At 42.5% G+C, this 18,625-nt stretch overlaps 1 protein-coding gene across 2 annotated transcripts; it reads right to left on the bottom strand.

Annotated features, from left to right (window-relative positions):
* Positions 1-4,024: 4,024 nt before the first annotated feature.
* Positions 4,025-14,413, bottom strand: PIGH (phosphatidylinositol glycan anchor biosynthesis class H). 2 transcript variants are annotated; one of them, XM_089521707.1, is made up of 5 exons: positions 14,221-14,413; positions 9,819-10,028; positions 8,298-8,381; positions 6,181-6,260; positions 4,025-5,253 (listed from the first exon to the last, which is right to left on the bottom strand). In XM_089521707.1, exons 1-5 carry the CDS (start codon positions 14,401-14,403, stop codon positions 5,235-5,237), a joined length of 576 nt encoding a protein of 191 aa, XP_089377833.1. In that variant the 5' UTR covers positions 14,404-14,413; the 3' UTR covers positions 4,025-5,234. The 2 variants fall into 2 exon arrangements, with proteins under 2 accessions (XP_089377833.1, XP_089377834.1); XM_089521708.1 differs by lacking the exon at positions 6,181-6,260.
* Between the last annotated feature and the right edge of the window lie 4,212 nt (positions 14,414-18,625).

The raw sequence follows: 18,625 nt of genomic DNA, 5'->3' as shown, positions 1-18,625 counted from the left end.
TGGTAGTAGAAAAGCAGCAATCTCAGTCAGGGTCTAGAAAGCTTAGCAACCACATCCGTCACCAATCCCATCTGTGTGTGTGTTCATTCATGTGCACTGAACCAGTCTCTCAGCTCATGTCAAGCAAGCAGCCCTGAGAACTCAAAAACGTGTCCAGGTGACTTAAAGAATGGTTAGTGAATCTTAAGGCAGGAGTTGTCCCTTAATGTTTAAAGGGGGTCCTTTCAACTGCATGACTCTAGTTTGGCCCACATTTAAAAACTATCCTTTAGACTCAGCATAGAAAAATGGGTACCTCTTTTGAGTACTAATTCATCAATCCATTCCTGACCAGCTTTCATAAAGCCAACAGCTGACAAATATAAAATTCAACATATTCATTTTAAACTTCATTAAAATTTAGGTAACCAAACATGTTGCAGGGATTTGGCAAATGCTTGAGTGACTGAAAAAGAATAAGTCGAATGTGTCTTCAGAACAGAGATCCTATAGCATAGCATCTGCCTACTGGACATTAAGGACAATCCTTAGGCTCTTGCCGTAGAGGTGCATTTTATCATACACAGTCTCAAGTGCAGTTATAATGTTGTAACCACTAGACAGTATTTATTTTTGGAAGTGCTCACTACTGGCATTTGTACTGAATTCATTTTGATATGGAAAGGTATATAATGTTGATTTGTCTTTATTTTTTAAAGCAGTTGTGATTTCCTGAACTCCTACTTCCTTCCAACAAGAGGAAGTGGATAGAGATCTATCCATTTCTCAATTCTACTCTTTTTTCCCTATGTAATGATCTCTTAATTTCTATTATCACTTGTGACAAAACTGATAGATGGATATTGTGACATCGGTTGCAAGTACTACTGTGAGATTTTTTTTTCCTGGGGAAAATGTATACACCTATCTACTTGTATTTGTATGCTAATCTGTAAATTTTACTCTGCTATAGAAAATTTCTATAGCAGAGTAAAATTTACAAATAATGTTTATTTAATTCAATAGATATAGCCATTATCTCTGAGCATATGGTAACTACTACAGGCAGTGGAAGGGCAGGAATCATAGAAAGGAAACCCCAGATATGTGGAATCTTTTATACATATGCTGAGTAGATACAGTGGTGCTTCTGCTTGTACATCTTAAACAAGGTGCCCATCTGGAAGCTTAGCAGCAGGCTAAAATAAGATCTACATCTCTATGGCATGTTGCTGCAAATCCATCTTCCAGTTCAAAAGGATGTATTCCTCCCCACCAATTATGTTGATCCTTTAGTCACATGCAATACTTGTGTGAATGGGTGTGACTACCTGTTTGGCTGAGCTTTTGCTTCAAACTTCATTAGGCACAAATTAATAATTAAAAAGTACTTGTGCATATCTTATGACAGTATCCTTTTAAGGTGTCTTTTTAAAAAGGCAAAGCCTGATAAAACTGTGAGAAGCAGATAACTCTCAAGTGTTTGCTTTGTTTCAATTGTTTTTCTCTTTATTAGTTAGCACATTTTATTTAGGACTATTTGGACGGCTGCATTTTATCTGCCCTCAGCAGCTATTTTAGAGGGTTTATTTTTCAGCTTCCTTTCATAGGAAGCTGTACGTATGCACTCCACACTCTCATGTACGTTAATATTCATCCTAAGAATTACTGGCAAGTCGTTCCAGAAGTACCCCTCATTAGGAAAGAGTAATTCATTTTTATAAAGTAATTTGCAAATTAAAAATACTTTTAGTTAGGTTTTCCACTGCAACAATAGTAAGAGCTAATTCAATACTGCCATTTTACAGATGGGAAATGGAAGCACATTTATAACAGCATATTACTTGATGCACATGAAATTTGAACCTGTTCTATTTAATTCTAACTACCTGACCCTAAACAAACATTAGCTGTAGCACTGAGATATCAGAGTAAAAGATGCCATTGTTTTTGCAACTGCTGTCCTGTATAGAAAGGGCTATGGCAAACTGTACTGAGTTGCTAGTGATGCTAATAAATGTGACTACAAGCAAAGCAAGATATTTTTCTTGTGTTGTTTTATTCTATATGAATGTTAGTTTTGGGATGGTATAAGCAGATGTTTGACATACCCCTAGAAGCCAAGATGATCAAATTGAGTCTGTCGTCTTTTGGCCACTTCGTGAAAAGGCATGGCTCATTAGAAAAGGCAACAATACTGGGAAATGTTGAGGGCAGAAGAAAGCGAGGAGGAATGTGTGTCAAATGGCTAGATTCAATTAGTGAGATCATGGCATGAGTCTGCAAAACTGAAGCAGAGCAGTAGAAGACAGGAAGTCTTGGAGAAGTCATCCATAAAGTCCCCATGAGTTAAGGTCGGCTTGAAGGCAGTTAATAACAAACAACACCATGCAGATGCTACTTCAGCTTAGAACGATCTGTGCAATGGAGGGGGAAGGAGTACATCGTTGTTCAAGAAATCCCATGAATCTAAAGTTCTACTGGGCCTTTGTTAAGATATGTGTTCTGTAGAAGATAGCAAAAACTTCATGTGATCTGCATTGCTTATGAATTAGTAAATACAATGATCTTATAGCCTCACAACATTAGGTACAGGAAACTGCTACCAAAACACAAGAGGAAAACGTTTTATTTACAAGCATTTCAATCAAATGGTAATGACACAGAGGGACACAGTAGCTCAAGTGGTTAAGACACTGACTCTGTTGATTGCAAGATTGGCAGATTGGCAGTCCAAGGCCTAGGTGCCACATGATGTGGTGAGTTCCCATCACTAGCCCCAGCTTTTGCCAACCTAGCAGTTTGAAAGCATGCAAATGCAAGTAGATAAATAGGTACCCTTCAGTGAGAAGGTAAAAAGTGTTCTGTGCAATCATGCTGGCCACATGATCACAAAGAAGTCTTTGACAATGCCAGTTCTTTGGCTTAGTAATGGAGGTGAGCACCGCTTCCTATGGCTGGACATGACTTGTCAGTGGGGGATACCTTTACCTTTAGTAATGACATAAGGCTAATGGCAAACTTGAGTGTGTAAGCAGGTATACAGCAAGCAGGTTGAGTATCCCTTATCTAAAATGCTTGAGACCAAAAGTGTTTTTGATTTCAGATTTTGGAATTTGTATTTTAATATTTTGGAGTATCTATATTTGCATATATGTACAGCCAGCCCTCCATATCCATGTGACAAATTTAAAAATATGCAAAGGCGGGATACAGACGGGCAAAAAGGGGTGTATTCATGACGTCATGAAGGTAGAGCCTTCAGACGGGCCTTACCTGAATGCCGCCATGAACACGCCCCCCGCACGCCCCAAGCGGGAAGAGGCGGCATTAAAAAGGTGCTGCTTTTCTCTGCTTCTTTTCCGTTTGATGCGCAGCTGCGCGGCTCCGTCTGTAAGCTGCTGCACCGGTACGTCAGTATTGCTACGCCGCTAATTTAAGTTGCCCATTTAAAAGCTCCGAGTCAGCTGCGTCGCATAATGAGTCGGGGTCCTGGAACATGCGCAGTTTGCAGTCAGGCTTTAATTGCAGCGTCAGCTGCCATGCAGGTGTGGAAGCTGCAGCACAGCTGCAGCGCATTTTAAGACTCGTAACCTTAACCCTAACCCTAACCCTAACCCTAACCCTAACCCTAGAGCAACATGTACGCATGCGCTGCTTGGAAAGTTTGGACTTTAAAGTGAGCCCCTACACACATTCCTGTGCCATTTTCACCTAACAATAAAAACCCCTAAAACTGTAAATATTTACATATGTACAAGGGAGGTGATGGGGGATGGCAGGGGGACAGCGGTGGCAGCGGCGACAGCTGTGGCTGTGCATTGCAGATTCAGCAGGAGCGCGGGGACCAAAGGAGAGGAGGCATCCATGATGCTGGTGACACTGGCAAAGTGCAAGCGGGCAAGGATGCCAACACCAGCTGATCACCAGCTGGCAGGAGACCACCATTGTTCTTGGGCAGAGCAGGGAAAAAAGTTTTAAAGGGGCTTGGGCACTTTAAATGTGCCCATAGGCTTTCTGCCGCCGCTGCTTAGCGCTGCAGCTGCGCATCCGCCAGCCGGCAAAGGAAAAAAAAAAGCCCCGTTTTTGGCCGCCCGTGAGGAAGCTGCCTCTCTCTTTGCAGTGTCCTCCGAGGCGGCGGTTTGGAAACTGCGGGTCAGAAACGGCCCCAGGTGAGGCGTCTTCACTGCCCCCCATGTGGAAGCCCCATCTCCTGAGCCACGCCCCCGGGGCGGGCGGTCTGGAGGCTCCGTATTCAGCAGAATACACCTCCAAGACGTCTTTCCCTGCCCGTCTGTATCCCGCCAAAGAAATGTAAATTCCCAAAAGCAAACCTTGATGTTCCCATTTTATATAAGAGAGACAATTTTGCTACACCATTGTATTTGATGAGACTTAAACATCCACAGATTTTGTTATCTACAGGGGATCCTGGAATCAAACTCCAGCAGATACCAAGGCCTGCTATACATAATGGGATATCTTGGAGATTGGATACAAGTTTACAAACAAAATTCATTAATGTTTCATATACACCTTATATACATAGCCTGAAGGTAATTTCATGCAATATTTAAAATAATTTTGTGCATGAAACAAAGTTTGTCTACATTGACCCATCAGAAACCAAAGGTGTCACTATCTCAATCACCCATAAAAAAAAGTTCTGTTTTTTTGGAGTATTTTGGATTTCAGAATTCCAGATAAGAGAGTGTCTACCTGTACCACAGGGACATAAGCATGTCTCATAAGCCAAATTAGCTGGCTTCAGAAAATGAAACTTAACAGTTCTGCCAGATTTCTTTCTTCCATTTATTTCAGTTAAGAAAGGGGTCAATTTTCTGATTCCAAAAATTCCTGCTAAACTCTTCTTGTACATTTCCAATGACTTGGGAAAAGTTAATTTTTGACAGAAAAGATTATCATTGAGTTTCTTACATCATCATCATGTTGACAAAAGAAAACATGGGACCTGCTTTAGTCATGTTTTTCTCTAACATTTCAAGGTTGTGCATTCAGTCCTTGCCCAAGAAAAAGTACTAGCAAATTTCTTCAGAATCCAGTGCCATCTAGTTATTCATGTGATGAAGTTCATTGACATGCCTGCTTGTAAATGCCTTCATAAATATTTGTTAGTGCTGGCACTTCAGTAAACATTCTACCTTAATAAATATTTTGTGTTAAAAAGTGGCATCAAGATTTCTTTCTCTGCTCCAGGATCTCCTGGCAACTTTTATACACTTCTGCAAGACAGTCTAGACGTGGCTTCGAGCTCTATAAATAAAAGAGATGAGAGAGGATCAGAAAAATGAAAATGTGTCATTCTAGTTGTCTTTTTATAACCAAAAGAATGGGAAACTTTACACAGAGCAAGCAAAACTCCTACCAGAATGAGATAATGCTGTCATGCTTCAAGGGGTGGCGGTAGCTCTTTTGATTACCACCTTGAACCCCATGCTGGGACAAAGGCGGGATATAGACATATACGTGTGCATATTCATATGTATACATATTGATTGCACAGGAAAGGATGACTCCGTGGCTCAAATCAGTACTGTGCCTGTTTCGTGGCTTAGGCTGCATCTGCACTGCAGAAATAACCCAGTCTGACAGCATTTTAACTGTCATGGCTCAGTGCTAGGGGATTCTGGTAGTTTGGTGAGATATTTAGTCTTCTCTGTCAGAGAGCTCTGGGGCCACAACAAACTACAGTTCCCAGAATTTCATAGGATTGGGTAATGGCAGTTAAAGGGCTGTCAAACTGGATTATTTCTGCAGTGTGCATGTTGCCTTAGTTTCTGTCCCCAGGTTCTCCATGTATATTTCACTTTGACAAACTCATACATCTTTTGAAAAATTTACTACAGACTAATGATACTCAAAAGAATTATTAATGATATTCTATGAAAACCAATTTTCAATTATTGTTATGGATATTTCTTGTATGTATCAGTTTATCATGAACAAGTAAAGTTATGTATAGTGCTTACAGAAATATCTTAAGCAGTTCCTTCCCCAAAATGTGCTACCTAGATTCTTTGCCAGTGACATGTCCAATTAAAAAAAAATTCTACTCAGTTAAGTAACTGAATATGTTTCCTAATCCTTAATAAACATTTATGTAATGTAAATGTATATTTATATTTCTGAATATATGCCACGATAGTCCTAAATGCATAATGAAGAGAAGGGCAGTCTTACAGAATCATTTTCAGCTTTCTTGCAATCTGAACAGTGTTCATTCTGTGATGTGACCTTTCCCAAGACAGCACACACATTATCTGAAAGGAAGGTATCTGTGTACAGTATAAAATTTTGGCTTTAAAATGTCAAGGATTTGTTTATTTAATTGAAAAATACCTATCCTGCCTTTCCAAGGTTTAAGGAAACTAACAAGAAAAGTTTAAAAATAGCAAAAAATTGCATATGCACAGCTGCAAATGTAACAGCAAAATGTAAATGATTACAGAGAATAATTTTTTTCAGTTCTGATTTATTATGTTCATCTAACTCTTCCTCTACTCATGTGATCAACCGCAGAATAAGTACAATCAACGGAGTCTTCTGACATCTTAAAGATTAGGCAGTTTTATTTGGGATAAAAAAATTGGCAGCCCGTTTGGTTATGTGTATGGAATATTGCCTCAATGAGCAGGTTTATATATATGCTTTATATATATGCTAAAGTGAGAAGAAAATACGTGGAAACAGAAATGGAAAAGACACAAATATCAATTATCTTAACAGCAACAGTAGTCAAAAAGGACTTCAGTCCACATGGAAATTGCATATGTAGGGTATAAAAGGCCTTACTCCAGTCCACGTTATAAAAGTTCATGAAGCCCACTGCTTCCCAAACTTTGGCCTTCCAAGTTTTAGGCCAACTTCCAGAAACCCAACCAATCCTGAGTAATGGAGTATAAAATATCTGGAGAGGCAGAGTTGGAAACCACTCCACTGTTTGAGCTCTTGAGGGCACAGGATTGTAATCAGTATTGGCAGAGGGAAAAGCAAAAAAAGAACACTTGAACAGTGTTCATTTAGCCACAAAAGCTGAAAAGGGAAACTGACATTGCTACCTAAATGAGTCAAATAACATTTCCTGAGCTAAAAAGCCTGTTCCTATTCAATACACAAGAGAGTGTGGAACCTTTATGTATCCTGTTCCTCAACCTTAACTATCCATCCTTGATCAAAAGGAGCTCAAAGTTAGAGAACTTCAAATAAAGATTCCTACAAGAAACAGCTAAACAAGAATTTATCAAGGTCAGCTCTCTCTTCTGTGGCTTAACCAGGGACAAAGGGTTTTAATCTCACCAACGGTGTGTAGAGCAACCGTTTTTGGGATATTTGTAAACGTTCATACCTTTCGTATTTCAATTCCCTTGCATTTCCTTCTCCCCAAACATGTATATAGATATCTGGCAGTAGAGGCAACACTACGTGCATTTGATCAAGTGGGCTGTAGTCTAAAAAAATCTTACACAAAATAAAACATAATCCTTTAATGCGCCACAAGATTTCTTTTTGTTTTTGAAATAAGAGACTAACGGAACTACCACCCTGGAAATTTTCACAAAACACACAGCAGCCTAGAATCCATGTGCACTAAGACTGAAGAACAGACAGAAAACTGATGATGATCTATTAATGTTGAGCTGGGCCAAAGATGAAGGGACAAATTAATGTTTCTGTATTTCATTCGCAACCAGGCATTTCCCACCCCAAACCAAATCCTGTGCTCTCTATTGACTTTTTGAGTTCCTGAAAGCATCTTGGTATAAAGTCCGCTTTGGAGGTCATCTCAATGAAAGCTGCCACTGGGAGTTTCACAGAAAAGCAGGTTAATTCTGTCCATGTTAATAGGCTCACTGAAGTGGTAAATTGTATTCTTTAGAACTAACATAACTGAGAAAAACAGAGGCTTAAATGCACCAAAGGGTGGCAAGGGTTAGTGGCCCCACCTACCTGTGCAAAATTAACTATCTAGAAAGTTCAGCAGTCAATCCATGCTTAACTGAGCATGTCACTGCAATATCTAAGTTGTGGTTAACTACAAATCAGTGAATTGCAAACTAGCAAATAGTCATGTTCTTGGACAATTGGTTCAAGATCAAGATCACGTAGCACTGCAGACTTCTGTAAAATAAGAAGCCACAGTGAACAGTGGATGGGCTAACGCATATATTTCTATTTCTAATGTTCTTAAGTGTACTATGGAAAACATAACTGAAGCTAAACAGATTGGCTCCAAGTCATATCCCAGCAAGGGTGGATATCAAGGAATAAAAATTCCTACTAAAACACCAGTGACTCACCTGGAAGAGTGGTACTACCTCAGAAACAACATCAGGTTCCACTGGGTCTTGCAGAAGAATGCATAGATAATAGATAACCTTGTGCTACCAAAAAAAAAAAAAGGGGGGGGGGGGAGAAAAAAAAAGAAAACACAAATAGAAGAAACAAAAGAAAATTGTTATTGTCTATTACCAATAATAACATCAAGTCCTCAAAAATAAGCACATGTCAGGTATATATTTCATGATAGATTAAATGTCAGGGAATCACATCATCATAATGGCATTCAATTGCAAGTGCTGAATCTTCAAACTAATAACACTAAAACAATTTCTGTAATTATTGTTGTTGTATGCCTTCAAGTCGGTTCTGACTTGTAGCAACCCCGAAGTGAACCTACCTCTGTATTAATTAGGCCTTTAAAAGAGCTTCCTAACCTCCTTCAAATACCAGAAGAACGATACTGCTTTTTTCAGCTTTAAGGCTGGTGGGCAAACACAAGCACTGAGGATCCAATGTCCACAACACCCCAGAGGCATATGAAATCAGGCCAAACCAATAATCAGAAATGACTGGAAGCCTACTTCCAGTTCCTATTCCAGGTGTTTTGGCAGGTTCAGAGAGCAGTTCTGTGCTCAACTACTGCTCCTGGAAGCCTCTGGGAACAGCGATTGACCATTTGGGGCCAATTTTTAAAGAGGAGGGAATAGGACAAGCCCCATGTGTAACCTGCAGGCTGTATATTGCTGATCTCTGCTTGAATAGCTATACTGTAGTACAAGAAATTATAATCATAAACACATATGAGCCCACTGCCTCTAGTAGGCGTTTTTATGTTTCTAAACTACCTGAATGGCATGTGGGGAACAAACGTCCATTCTCCCATAATCATTTGCTCAAGAGCCCCCTCTTTCTTACCATTCCTGTCTTTTCATGAATCACTGCATTTTTTCATCACAGACTGTGTGTATCACATCTCATTCCCTTCTGCTGTCTTCTTGAATAACTCTGAGACTGCACTAGTATCTTAAGAGTAAATTTTCTTAGGAATTTTCTTCGCCTGGGGTCATCCTGGAGACTGTTCATGTGGAAGTGGAGGAGGGCTTTGCACCTCTTATTTTCTAACTGCATCAGGAACACAACCTCAACTCTTAGCAGGGAGTTCTGCAACCATCTACAACCCATTGAAATCTGTTGGTGAGTCTCCATTCAGATTGTCCTTGTTTCAAGATCAGCTGAAGCAAAGATAGGGAACATGTGGTCCTCCCCTTAGCCAACTGGTCAGGGATAATCAAAGCTGTGGTCTGACCAACTCTACAGAGGCAGAGACTCTCAAAGCCTGAGCTAAAATATATAATTTTTCTGGCCTTGCCTCCATTACTATAGAACACATTGCCATCCACAGTTCCTTTGTTCAAAAACAAAACAAAAACAAACTTATTTTCAGACAAACAATATATCTTGCTTGAGCTTTCTTAGCATCTATAGTGAAGAAATAATAAATAAATAAATAAATAAATAAATAAATAAATAATGCTTACCATATAGATGGCTTCATTGATGACCACATCTTTTACCTGGCTCATTTCTATAAAAGTTGTACTCTCTTTGCCAGATGCATAAGATGATGTCATCTGTATTCCAAGTGAGCCAATAATCAGCAGGGACTCCTGGTCAATTTTCACAAAGTGCAGGTACACAAGCAAGCCGATCAGTGTGATGAATATAGCAGCAGAGAGTGGTAAACTGTTCTGCAATGGAAAACAAGTTAGGAACAGACAAGTGAAATCAATAATGGACCAAACTGAAGCCAGTTGTGTTTCTATCCATTTAACTAGTACATTGAACAACACATTGTAAAACAAATTTTCAAAGGAAAGGCAGGCTTTGCAAGCTTTTTTAAAATATGGAATGAATTCATGATCATGCAAACATCTGTTCACGGGCCCATTGTGAGAAAATAAGAGATAGGGAAGTGAGGGGGAAATGAAATGTGGCAGCACACATTTTAGCATGAGCTTTTATGGCTATAAATTCCTACTTCCAATGTAGTACAGAGACTAATATTAAGGCCTCAGGTATAAAGCAAATGTATACAGTTGTGGGAGTGGGGCATAAGATATTATCCTTGTGCTCAGAAGAAAAGGCAGGAGAATTAAACATATAATATGAAACAATTAACAGTGAACAGGCATGCTTTATTCTTACAGCATAGGAATAGGTCTACTCTTGCAGCACAAGAATATGGACTATCCAGCAATAGATTATGACATCAGCATTCTTAATGATAGATACAGTATTACAGGTATTTTAGAGCTCAGAAGCCAAGCCTTTTCCAAGACAAACTTGAAATATTCAAACACTGCAAACTGTTATATATTGTTATTAATTGTCACCAAATCAGCTTCAATTTACAGCAACCCTATGAATGAGATGCTCAAGACATTATATTATTAACAGCCCTGCTTCTTCTCATCTGTAATGTGGTCTTCCTCTTTTCCTATTGATTTTTCCCTTCTTGATGTTATGTGCCTTCAAGTCATTTCCAACTTATGGTGACCCTAGGGCAAACCTTGTCACGGGGTTTTCTTGGCAAGACTTGTTCAGAGGGGGTTTGCCATTGCCTTTCTCTAGGACTGAGGGGGTGTGACTCACCCAAAGTCACCCAGTGGATTTTCATGGCAGAACAGGGATTCGATCCCTGAACTCCGAGCATCCTGGTCCAACACTTAAACTATACCACCATACTGGCTCCACCTTAGCATAGGATTATTGTCTTTTCTAATGAGTTATGCCATGATATGCCTGAAGTCCAATAGCGTGATCCTGCATCCAAAATAGTTACAGGTCAGTAAATCTAGGCAATTATTCCTCATTCATGATCACTACTTAGTCAAGAGTCCTGAAACCTCTAAAGGCACCAGATCCCATTTGATCCTGGGAGCTAAATAAAGTCAGCCCTGGTTAGTACTTGGATGTGTGTAGGAGGCCACCAATGAATATCAGGTGCTGTCAGGTATATCTCAGAGGAAAGAACTGGCATATTCCTTGCCTAAGAAAACCCTATGAAATTAGGTAGCCTAAAGGCACACACATTCACTCTTAGGCAAGACTGTGACACTACTGCCACAATCATACTTTCCTCCCCATCTACTTTACTGGGTATCATAGAATCATAGATGTTTATCACACTATACTCTTATAGTGCTACTATTCCACTTTGACTGCTCTAGCTGCCTCCTGTTGCATTCTGGTATTGGCAGTTTTAAGGAGGGTATTCTAAATACCCCTCCTTAAAACTGCAAATCCCAGAATGCAACAGGAGGCAGCTAGAGCAGTCAAAGTGGAATAGTAGCACTATAAGAGTATAGTGTGATAAACACCATAGACGTCATCACACGGGGGAAATCGGGGTTAAAAAAAGAGATTGCGATTAAGATTTTCACACACATTGGGATTAAAGAGCCATTATCCTGGGTATAACCAGGCAATAAACAACAATAAATGCTTCACTGAGAAATTCCATGAATGATTTGTTGCTGTTCATTGCCTGGTTATTCTGGGGATAATGGCTCTTCAATTGTGATGTGTATGAAAATCATAATCGCGGGTTTCACAGGATAATCTCTGTTTAAACCCCCAATTTCCCGCCAAATTTCTCTGTGTGGTAAAGTCCATAGAGTTGGAAGTGACCACAAGGGACATCCAGCCCAATCCCCTGCCATGCAGCTGCATGGGGAGAAAGAAGGTCCATTTTGTAAGGTATCTGTGCATCAGTGAATGATTTTCCTGCAGATTGGTCTAGGCCAGGAGAGGTTACTTATTGAAGTATATTTTGCTGATCTAGAATACTAGCATAATCAATAACCTTGGAGGTAAATGCCAATGTGGTGTAGTGGTTTTAGCATTTGACTATTGGGGGGGGGGGTGGCTAGTTATGGCGTAGTAGTTTCAGTGTTGTACTATGAATCTGGGGACCAGGGTTCAATTCTCGCTCATCCATGAAACCCACTGGGTGTCCTTGGGCAAGTCACATGCTCTCAGCCTCAGGAGAAGGCAACGGCCAAACCTCCTCTGAAGAAATCTTGCCAATAAAACCTCATGATAGGTTCCCCTTATGGTTGCCATAAGGTGGAAACAACATGAAGGCACACAACAACAGTGCCTCTACACTTTGCATGACAGGTTTGCCTTAGAGTCGCCATAAATCAGAAATGACACATAAAAACAAAACTCTTTCACTGATTTCACTGGAAGCTACTGAGGAGACACAGGCTGGAACTGAAGCCATGGAGAGAGTGAAAGAGGAAGCCTGTGAGAGGCCTTTGAGAGCTGAGAGAGGAAAGTGCAGCAGGGTGACCACACTTGCCCTCCATTTCCACAACATGTCCTCCATGTCAACTTCCTGTCTAGTTGTTGTTTCAAATTTGAGCATGACTAAGAAGCATGCATTTATATTTATGTTAGTGTTTTCATGTTTGTATGTGATCATGTCCTCCCTTTTTCTTGAGCATCGTACATTTTGAGGTGCTTTGTCCTCCTTTGCGGCTAGGACACCTGGTCACCCTGGCTGTTCCTAAGTGTCAACCATGGATTTAGTGCAGGGTGACCAGACTCAGTCCTCCTCCTTTTCCAGGACTTGCCCTCCTCCATTTCATCCTTCTGCCCAGGAGGAATTCCATTTTGACAGCAAGGCTAAGGTCCAGAACAGACATAATCCAATTTGAGACTGCTTTAACTGCCTTGGCTCAATGTTAGGGAATTCTGGGAACTGTAGTTTTGTGAGACATTTAGCCTTCTGTCAGAAAAAGCTCTGGTGCCACAATAAACTACAATTTCCAGGTATGGATGAAGAAAAAGTAAGAAAATGAAAGCAGGTTAGAGCAAGAGGAAGGATGGTGAGCGAGGGAGGAATGGAGTTAGATAAGGCAGAAAGAATAAGAAGGGAATAAGAAGGTTCATCTCCTCTCTACCCAGCTTTAAAACTGAGATAAAGACTATGCTGTTCAGGGAAGCGTTCCCAGACATTACTTGATTGGTATTTGATGTTTATTTTAATCTGTTATTTGTATATTTTGTTGAATGTCATTGTGTTTCCATTTTGTATTATATTCTGTTTTCTAGAATGTACGCCATTGACAGGTCCATTTTATTTTATTCTAGTGCTTTATAAATAAAGATAATAATAATAATAATAATAATAATAATAATAATAATAATAGGGAGGAGGGGAAGTAAAGGAAAGAAGGTTAAGGATAAGAAGGTTTAAATTTAAAAGGATAGAAAGGGGAAAGGATGGTATAAAGTAGAAAGACATAAGGAGGGAAAGAGTAGTTGCAAGGCTATGATTACCAATCACACTGAAATGACAATTAAATGTTGATAATTACTAATAATACGTCTATAGGTGCGTATGTTTTCAAAGTTTGCATTTGTAAATGTGCGCATAGTGTGTTGTTTTAAGATTTCATGTTGTGTTTTAACATGTGTGTATATATATATATAAAATAGTATATATTATATATATAAATATATAAAACAAAATAAACTTCAATGCCCAGGATTCCCTAGCGGGGGCAGTTAAAACAGTCTCAAGCTGGATTGTTTCTGCAGTGTGTTTTGGACCTAAGAGGCATGGATTTATATTTATGAAAGTGTTTTTCAGCTTTCATGTGGCAGTGTCCTCCATCCTGAGGTGCCTGGTCCTCCTTTGCGGTGTGAGGACACTTGGTCACTCTGGCCAAGTTTTAGGGTAGTGTTTCTCCCACAATCTTAGGGCCTCCACTTATTTTGGACTTCAGCTCCCAGAAGCCCCAGCCAACTTGGCCAATGGCCAGGAATTCTGGGAGCTGAAGTCCGAATATCTGGAGACCCAAAGGTTGGGAGAGGCATCTCCCCTCCCTCTCACCCACCAGCCCTGTGCGCATGCGCAGTTAGGGGTACCTGGCTGAGGACGAAGAGCCCGTAGGCCACGAGCCACACTGAACACGTGACCGCGCTGAGGGAGCGCAGCTGCAGCCTCGGGCACCGCACCTGGAACTCCCGGCAGGAGGCGCTGTGGCGAAGGCGCTGCAAGGCGATGCGCGCCCCGGAGAGCGCCAGGTAGTACCCCTCTTCCTCTGCCATGGCCTGGAACAGAGAGAGGACGACGAGAGCCTTCCGCTCTAGGCACCCGCTGCTCTATGGCAGCAAAGCCCCGCCCCTTCCGCCTCTGGGAGCTGTCTCTTGTGCTGGAAATAACTGTGGCAATAAGGGGGACTGGCAGCCCTTTAAGGGTTGCAGCTCCTCCCCAGGGAAGCCTGGGATCTGTAGTTTCACAAGGACTCCAGACTTCCCTGCCAAAGAGTGATGGTGTCTCAAGTCGTGTTCCTTCAAGTCCTTTCCCACCACTTATCATGGGTTTTCCCTGGCAAGGTTGTCTTCAGAGGGGGTTGCCATTGCCTTCCCCTGAGGCTGAGAGAGTGTGACCTCTTGCCCAAAGCCACCTAGGATTCGAACCCAGGTCTCCCAGTGTCCTACTCCAACGCCCAAGCCACCCACACCATTCTGGCCCTTGATGGTGGCTCAACACCAAACTACAAATCCCAGGGTTCTGTAGGATAAATGGTGCCGGGACATACTAAAGCAAATGACAGTACTTTCCCATAGGGAAACCATACTTGCCCATAGAGAATCACCAAGGATTACTTGCCTATCAGCAAGTATTCCCCCATGATTCCCTATGGGCAAGTATTCTTCCATAGAATCATAGAATTGTAGAGTTGGAAGAGACCACTAGGGCCATCCAGTCCAACCCCCTGCCATGCAGGAAATCACAATCAAAGCATCCCCGACAGATGGCCATCCAACCTCTGAAGACATCTAAGGAAGGAGATTCCACTACACTCGGAAGGAGTTTGTTCCACTGTCGAAGAGCCCTTACTGTCAGGAAGTTCCTCCTAATGTTCAGGTGGAATCTCTTTTCCTGGAGCTTGCATCCATTGTTCTGGGTCCTGCTCTCTGGAGCAGCAGAAAACAAGCTTGCTCCCTCCTCAATATGACATCCCTTCAAATATTTAAACAGGGCTATCGTATCACCTCTTAACCTTCTCTTCTCCAGGCTAAACATCCCCAGCTCCCTAAGTCGTTCCTCATAGGGCATGGTTTCCAGACCCTTCACCATTTTAGTCGCTCTCCTTTGGACACGCTCCAGTTTCTCAATGTCCTTTTTTAATTGTGGTGCCCAGAACTGGACACAGTATTCCAGGTGGGGCCTGACCAGAGCAGAATAGAGTGGCACTATTACTTCCCTGGATCTAGACACTATACTTCTATACTTGACGCAGCCTAAAATCGCATTGGCCTTGTTAGCTGCGACATCACACTGTTGACTCATGTTCAACTTGTGGTCTACTTGGACTTCTAGATCCCTTTCACATGTAGTTTCATTCAGCCAGTGGTTCCCTATAGGCAAGTATTCCCCCATGATTCCCTATGGGCAAGTATTCTTCCATGGTTCCCTATGGGCAAGTATTCCCCCATGATTCCCTATGGGCAAGTATTCTTCCATGATTCCCTATGGGCAAGTATTCCCCCATGGTTCCCTATGGGCAAGTATTCTTCCAGGGTTCCCTATAGGCAGGTATTCCCCCATGATTCCCTATGGGCAAGTATTCTTCCATGGTTCCCTATGGGCAAGTATTCCCCCATGGTTCCCTATGGGCAAGTATTCTTCCAGGGTTCCCTATAGGCAGGTATTCCCCCATGATTCCCTATGGGCAAGTATTCCCCCATGGTTCCCTATGGGCAAGTATTCCCCCATGATTCCCTATGGGCAAGTATTCCCACATGATTCCCTATGGGCAAGTATTCCCCCATGATTCCCTATGGGCAAGTATTCTTCCATGATTCCCTATGGGCAAGTACTCCCCCAAGATTCCCTATGGGCAGGTATTCCCCCATGATTCCCTATGGGCAAGTATTCTTCCATAGTTCCCTATGGGCAAGTATTCCCCCATGATTCCCTATGGGCAGGTATTCCCCCATGATTCCCTATGGGCAAGTATTCTTCCATGATTCCCTATGGGCAAGTATTCCCCCATGATTCCCTATGGGCAGGTATTCCCGCATGATTCCCTATGGGCAAGTATTCCCCCATGATTCCCTATGGGCAAGTATTCTTCCATGGTTCCCTATGGGCAAGTATTCCCCCATGATTCCCTATGGGCAGGTATTCCCCCATGATTCCCTATGGGCAAGTATTCCCCCATGGTCCCCTATGGGCAAGTATTCCCCCATGATTCCCTATGGGCAAGTATTCCCACATGATTCCCTATGGGCAAGTATTCCCCCATGATTCCCTATGGGCAAGTATTCTTCCATGGTTCCCTATGGGCAAGTATTCCCCCAAGATTCCCTATGGGCAGGTATTCCCCCATGATTCCCTATGGGCAAGTATTCTTCCATAGTTCCCTATGGGCAAGTATTCCCCCATGATTCCCTATGGGCAGGTATTCCCCCATGATTCCCTATGGGCAAGTATTCTTCCATGATTCCCTATGGGCAGGTATTCCCGCATGATTCCCTATGGGCAAGTATTCCCCCATGATTCCCTATGGGCAAGTATTCTTCCATGGTTCCCTATGGGCAAGTATTCCCCCATGATTCCCTATGGGCAGGTATTCCCCCATGATTCCCTATGGGCAAGTATTCCCCCATGGTTCCCTATGGGCAAGTATTCCCCCATGGTTCCCTATGGGCAAGTATTCTTCCATGATTCCCTATGGGCAAGTATTCTTCCATAGTTCCCTATGGGCAAGTATTCCCCTATGATTCCCTATGGGCAGGTATTCCCCCATGATTCCCTATGGGCAAGTATTCCCCCATGATTCCCTATGGGCAAGTATTCTTCCATGATTCCCTATGGGCAAGTATTCCCCCATGATTCCCTATGGGCAAGTATTCTTCCATGATTCCCTATGGGCAAGTATTCCCCCATGGTTCCCTATGGGCAAGTATTCTTCCATGATTCCCTATGGGCAAGTATTCTTCCATGGTTCCCCTATGGGCAAGTATTCCCCCATGATTCCCTATGGGCAGGTATTCCCCCATGGTTCCCTATGGGCAGGTATTCCCCCATGATTCCCTATGGGCAAGTATTCCCCCATGGTTCCCTATGGGCAAGTATTCTTCCATGATGCCCTATGGGCAAGTATTCTTCCATGATTCCCTATGGGCAAGTATTCCCCCATGATTCCCTATGGGCAGGTATTCCCCCATGATTCCCTATGGGCAAGTATTCTTCCATGATTCCCTATGGGCAAGTATTCTTCCATGATTCCCTATGGGCAAGTATTCTTCCATGATTCCCTATGGGCAAGTATTCTTCCAGGGTTCCCTATAGGCAGGTATTCCCCCATGATTCCCTATGGGCAAATATTTCACATGATTCCCAGGAAGGAGACTCCACTACACTTCGAGGGAGTGTGTTCCATGTCCAACAGCCCTTACTGTCAGGAAGTTCTTCCTATCGTTGAGGTGGAATCTCTTTTCCTGCAGCTTGCATCCATTGCTCTGGGTCCTGTTCTCTGGAGCAGCAGAAAAAAAGCTTGCTCCCTCCTCAATATGACATCCCTTCAAATATTTAAACAGGGCAATCATCATATCACCTCTTAACCTTCTCTTCTCCAGGCTAAACATCCCCAGCTCCCTAAGGTGATCCTCATAGGGCATGGTTTCCAGACCCTTCAGCATTTTAGTCGCCCTCCTTTGGACACATGGTTCCAGTGTCTCAATGTCCGTTCAGAATTGTGGTGCCCAAAACTGGACACAGTATTCCTATTACTTCCCTTGATCTAGACAGTATACTTCTATTGATGCAACGTAGGATCGCATTGGCCTTTTTAGCTGCTGCTTGACATTTTTGGCTCATGTTCAGCTTGTGGTCTACTTGGACTCCCAGATCCCTTTCTCACGGAGTCTCCTTAAGCCAGGTGTCCCCCATCCTATATCTGTGCATTTCATTTTTCCTACCTAAGTGGGGAGTGAGGCCAAGAGTGACACCAACCCTAGTGGCCCCTATGACCCCTAGCTTTGCAAGGTGAGTGGGTCCGGTTTAATCTTAAAGCGTTTTTAAAAAGGCAGGCTAAATGCCAGGAAGGAAGGAGTGGGGAGGAAAGCGAGGAGAGAGAGAAAGAGAAAGAGGGCCAACGCCGCTGGGTCACGTTCCTCTTCTGGCGCTGGCCGCTTTGGAAGGGGCTCGAAGGCACACCCCCGCCAGGCTCCGCGCTGATTGGCCAGTTTGCGATAAAGGACTGGGCCAGCAGCCACCAAGGGGCGGGGCCAAAGGGAGGGGGCGTGGCGGAAGGGC

The sequence above is a fragment of the Sceloporus occidentalis genome, unplaced genomic scaffold (assembly GCF_023333645.1).
Source record: "Sceloporus occidentalis isolate IW3139 unplaced genomic scaffold, rSceOcc1.0.p SCAF_4, whole genome shotgun sequence".
NCBI classification, from domain to species: domain Eukaryota; kingdom Metazoa; phylum Chordata; class Lepidosauria; order Squamata; family Phrynosomatidae; genus Sceloporus; species Sceloporus occidentalis.
Note: the sequence above shows the minus strand (reverse complement) of the source record. Positions and strands in the feature narration are given on the sequence as shown.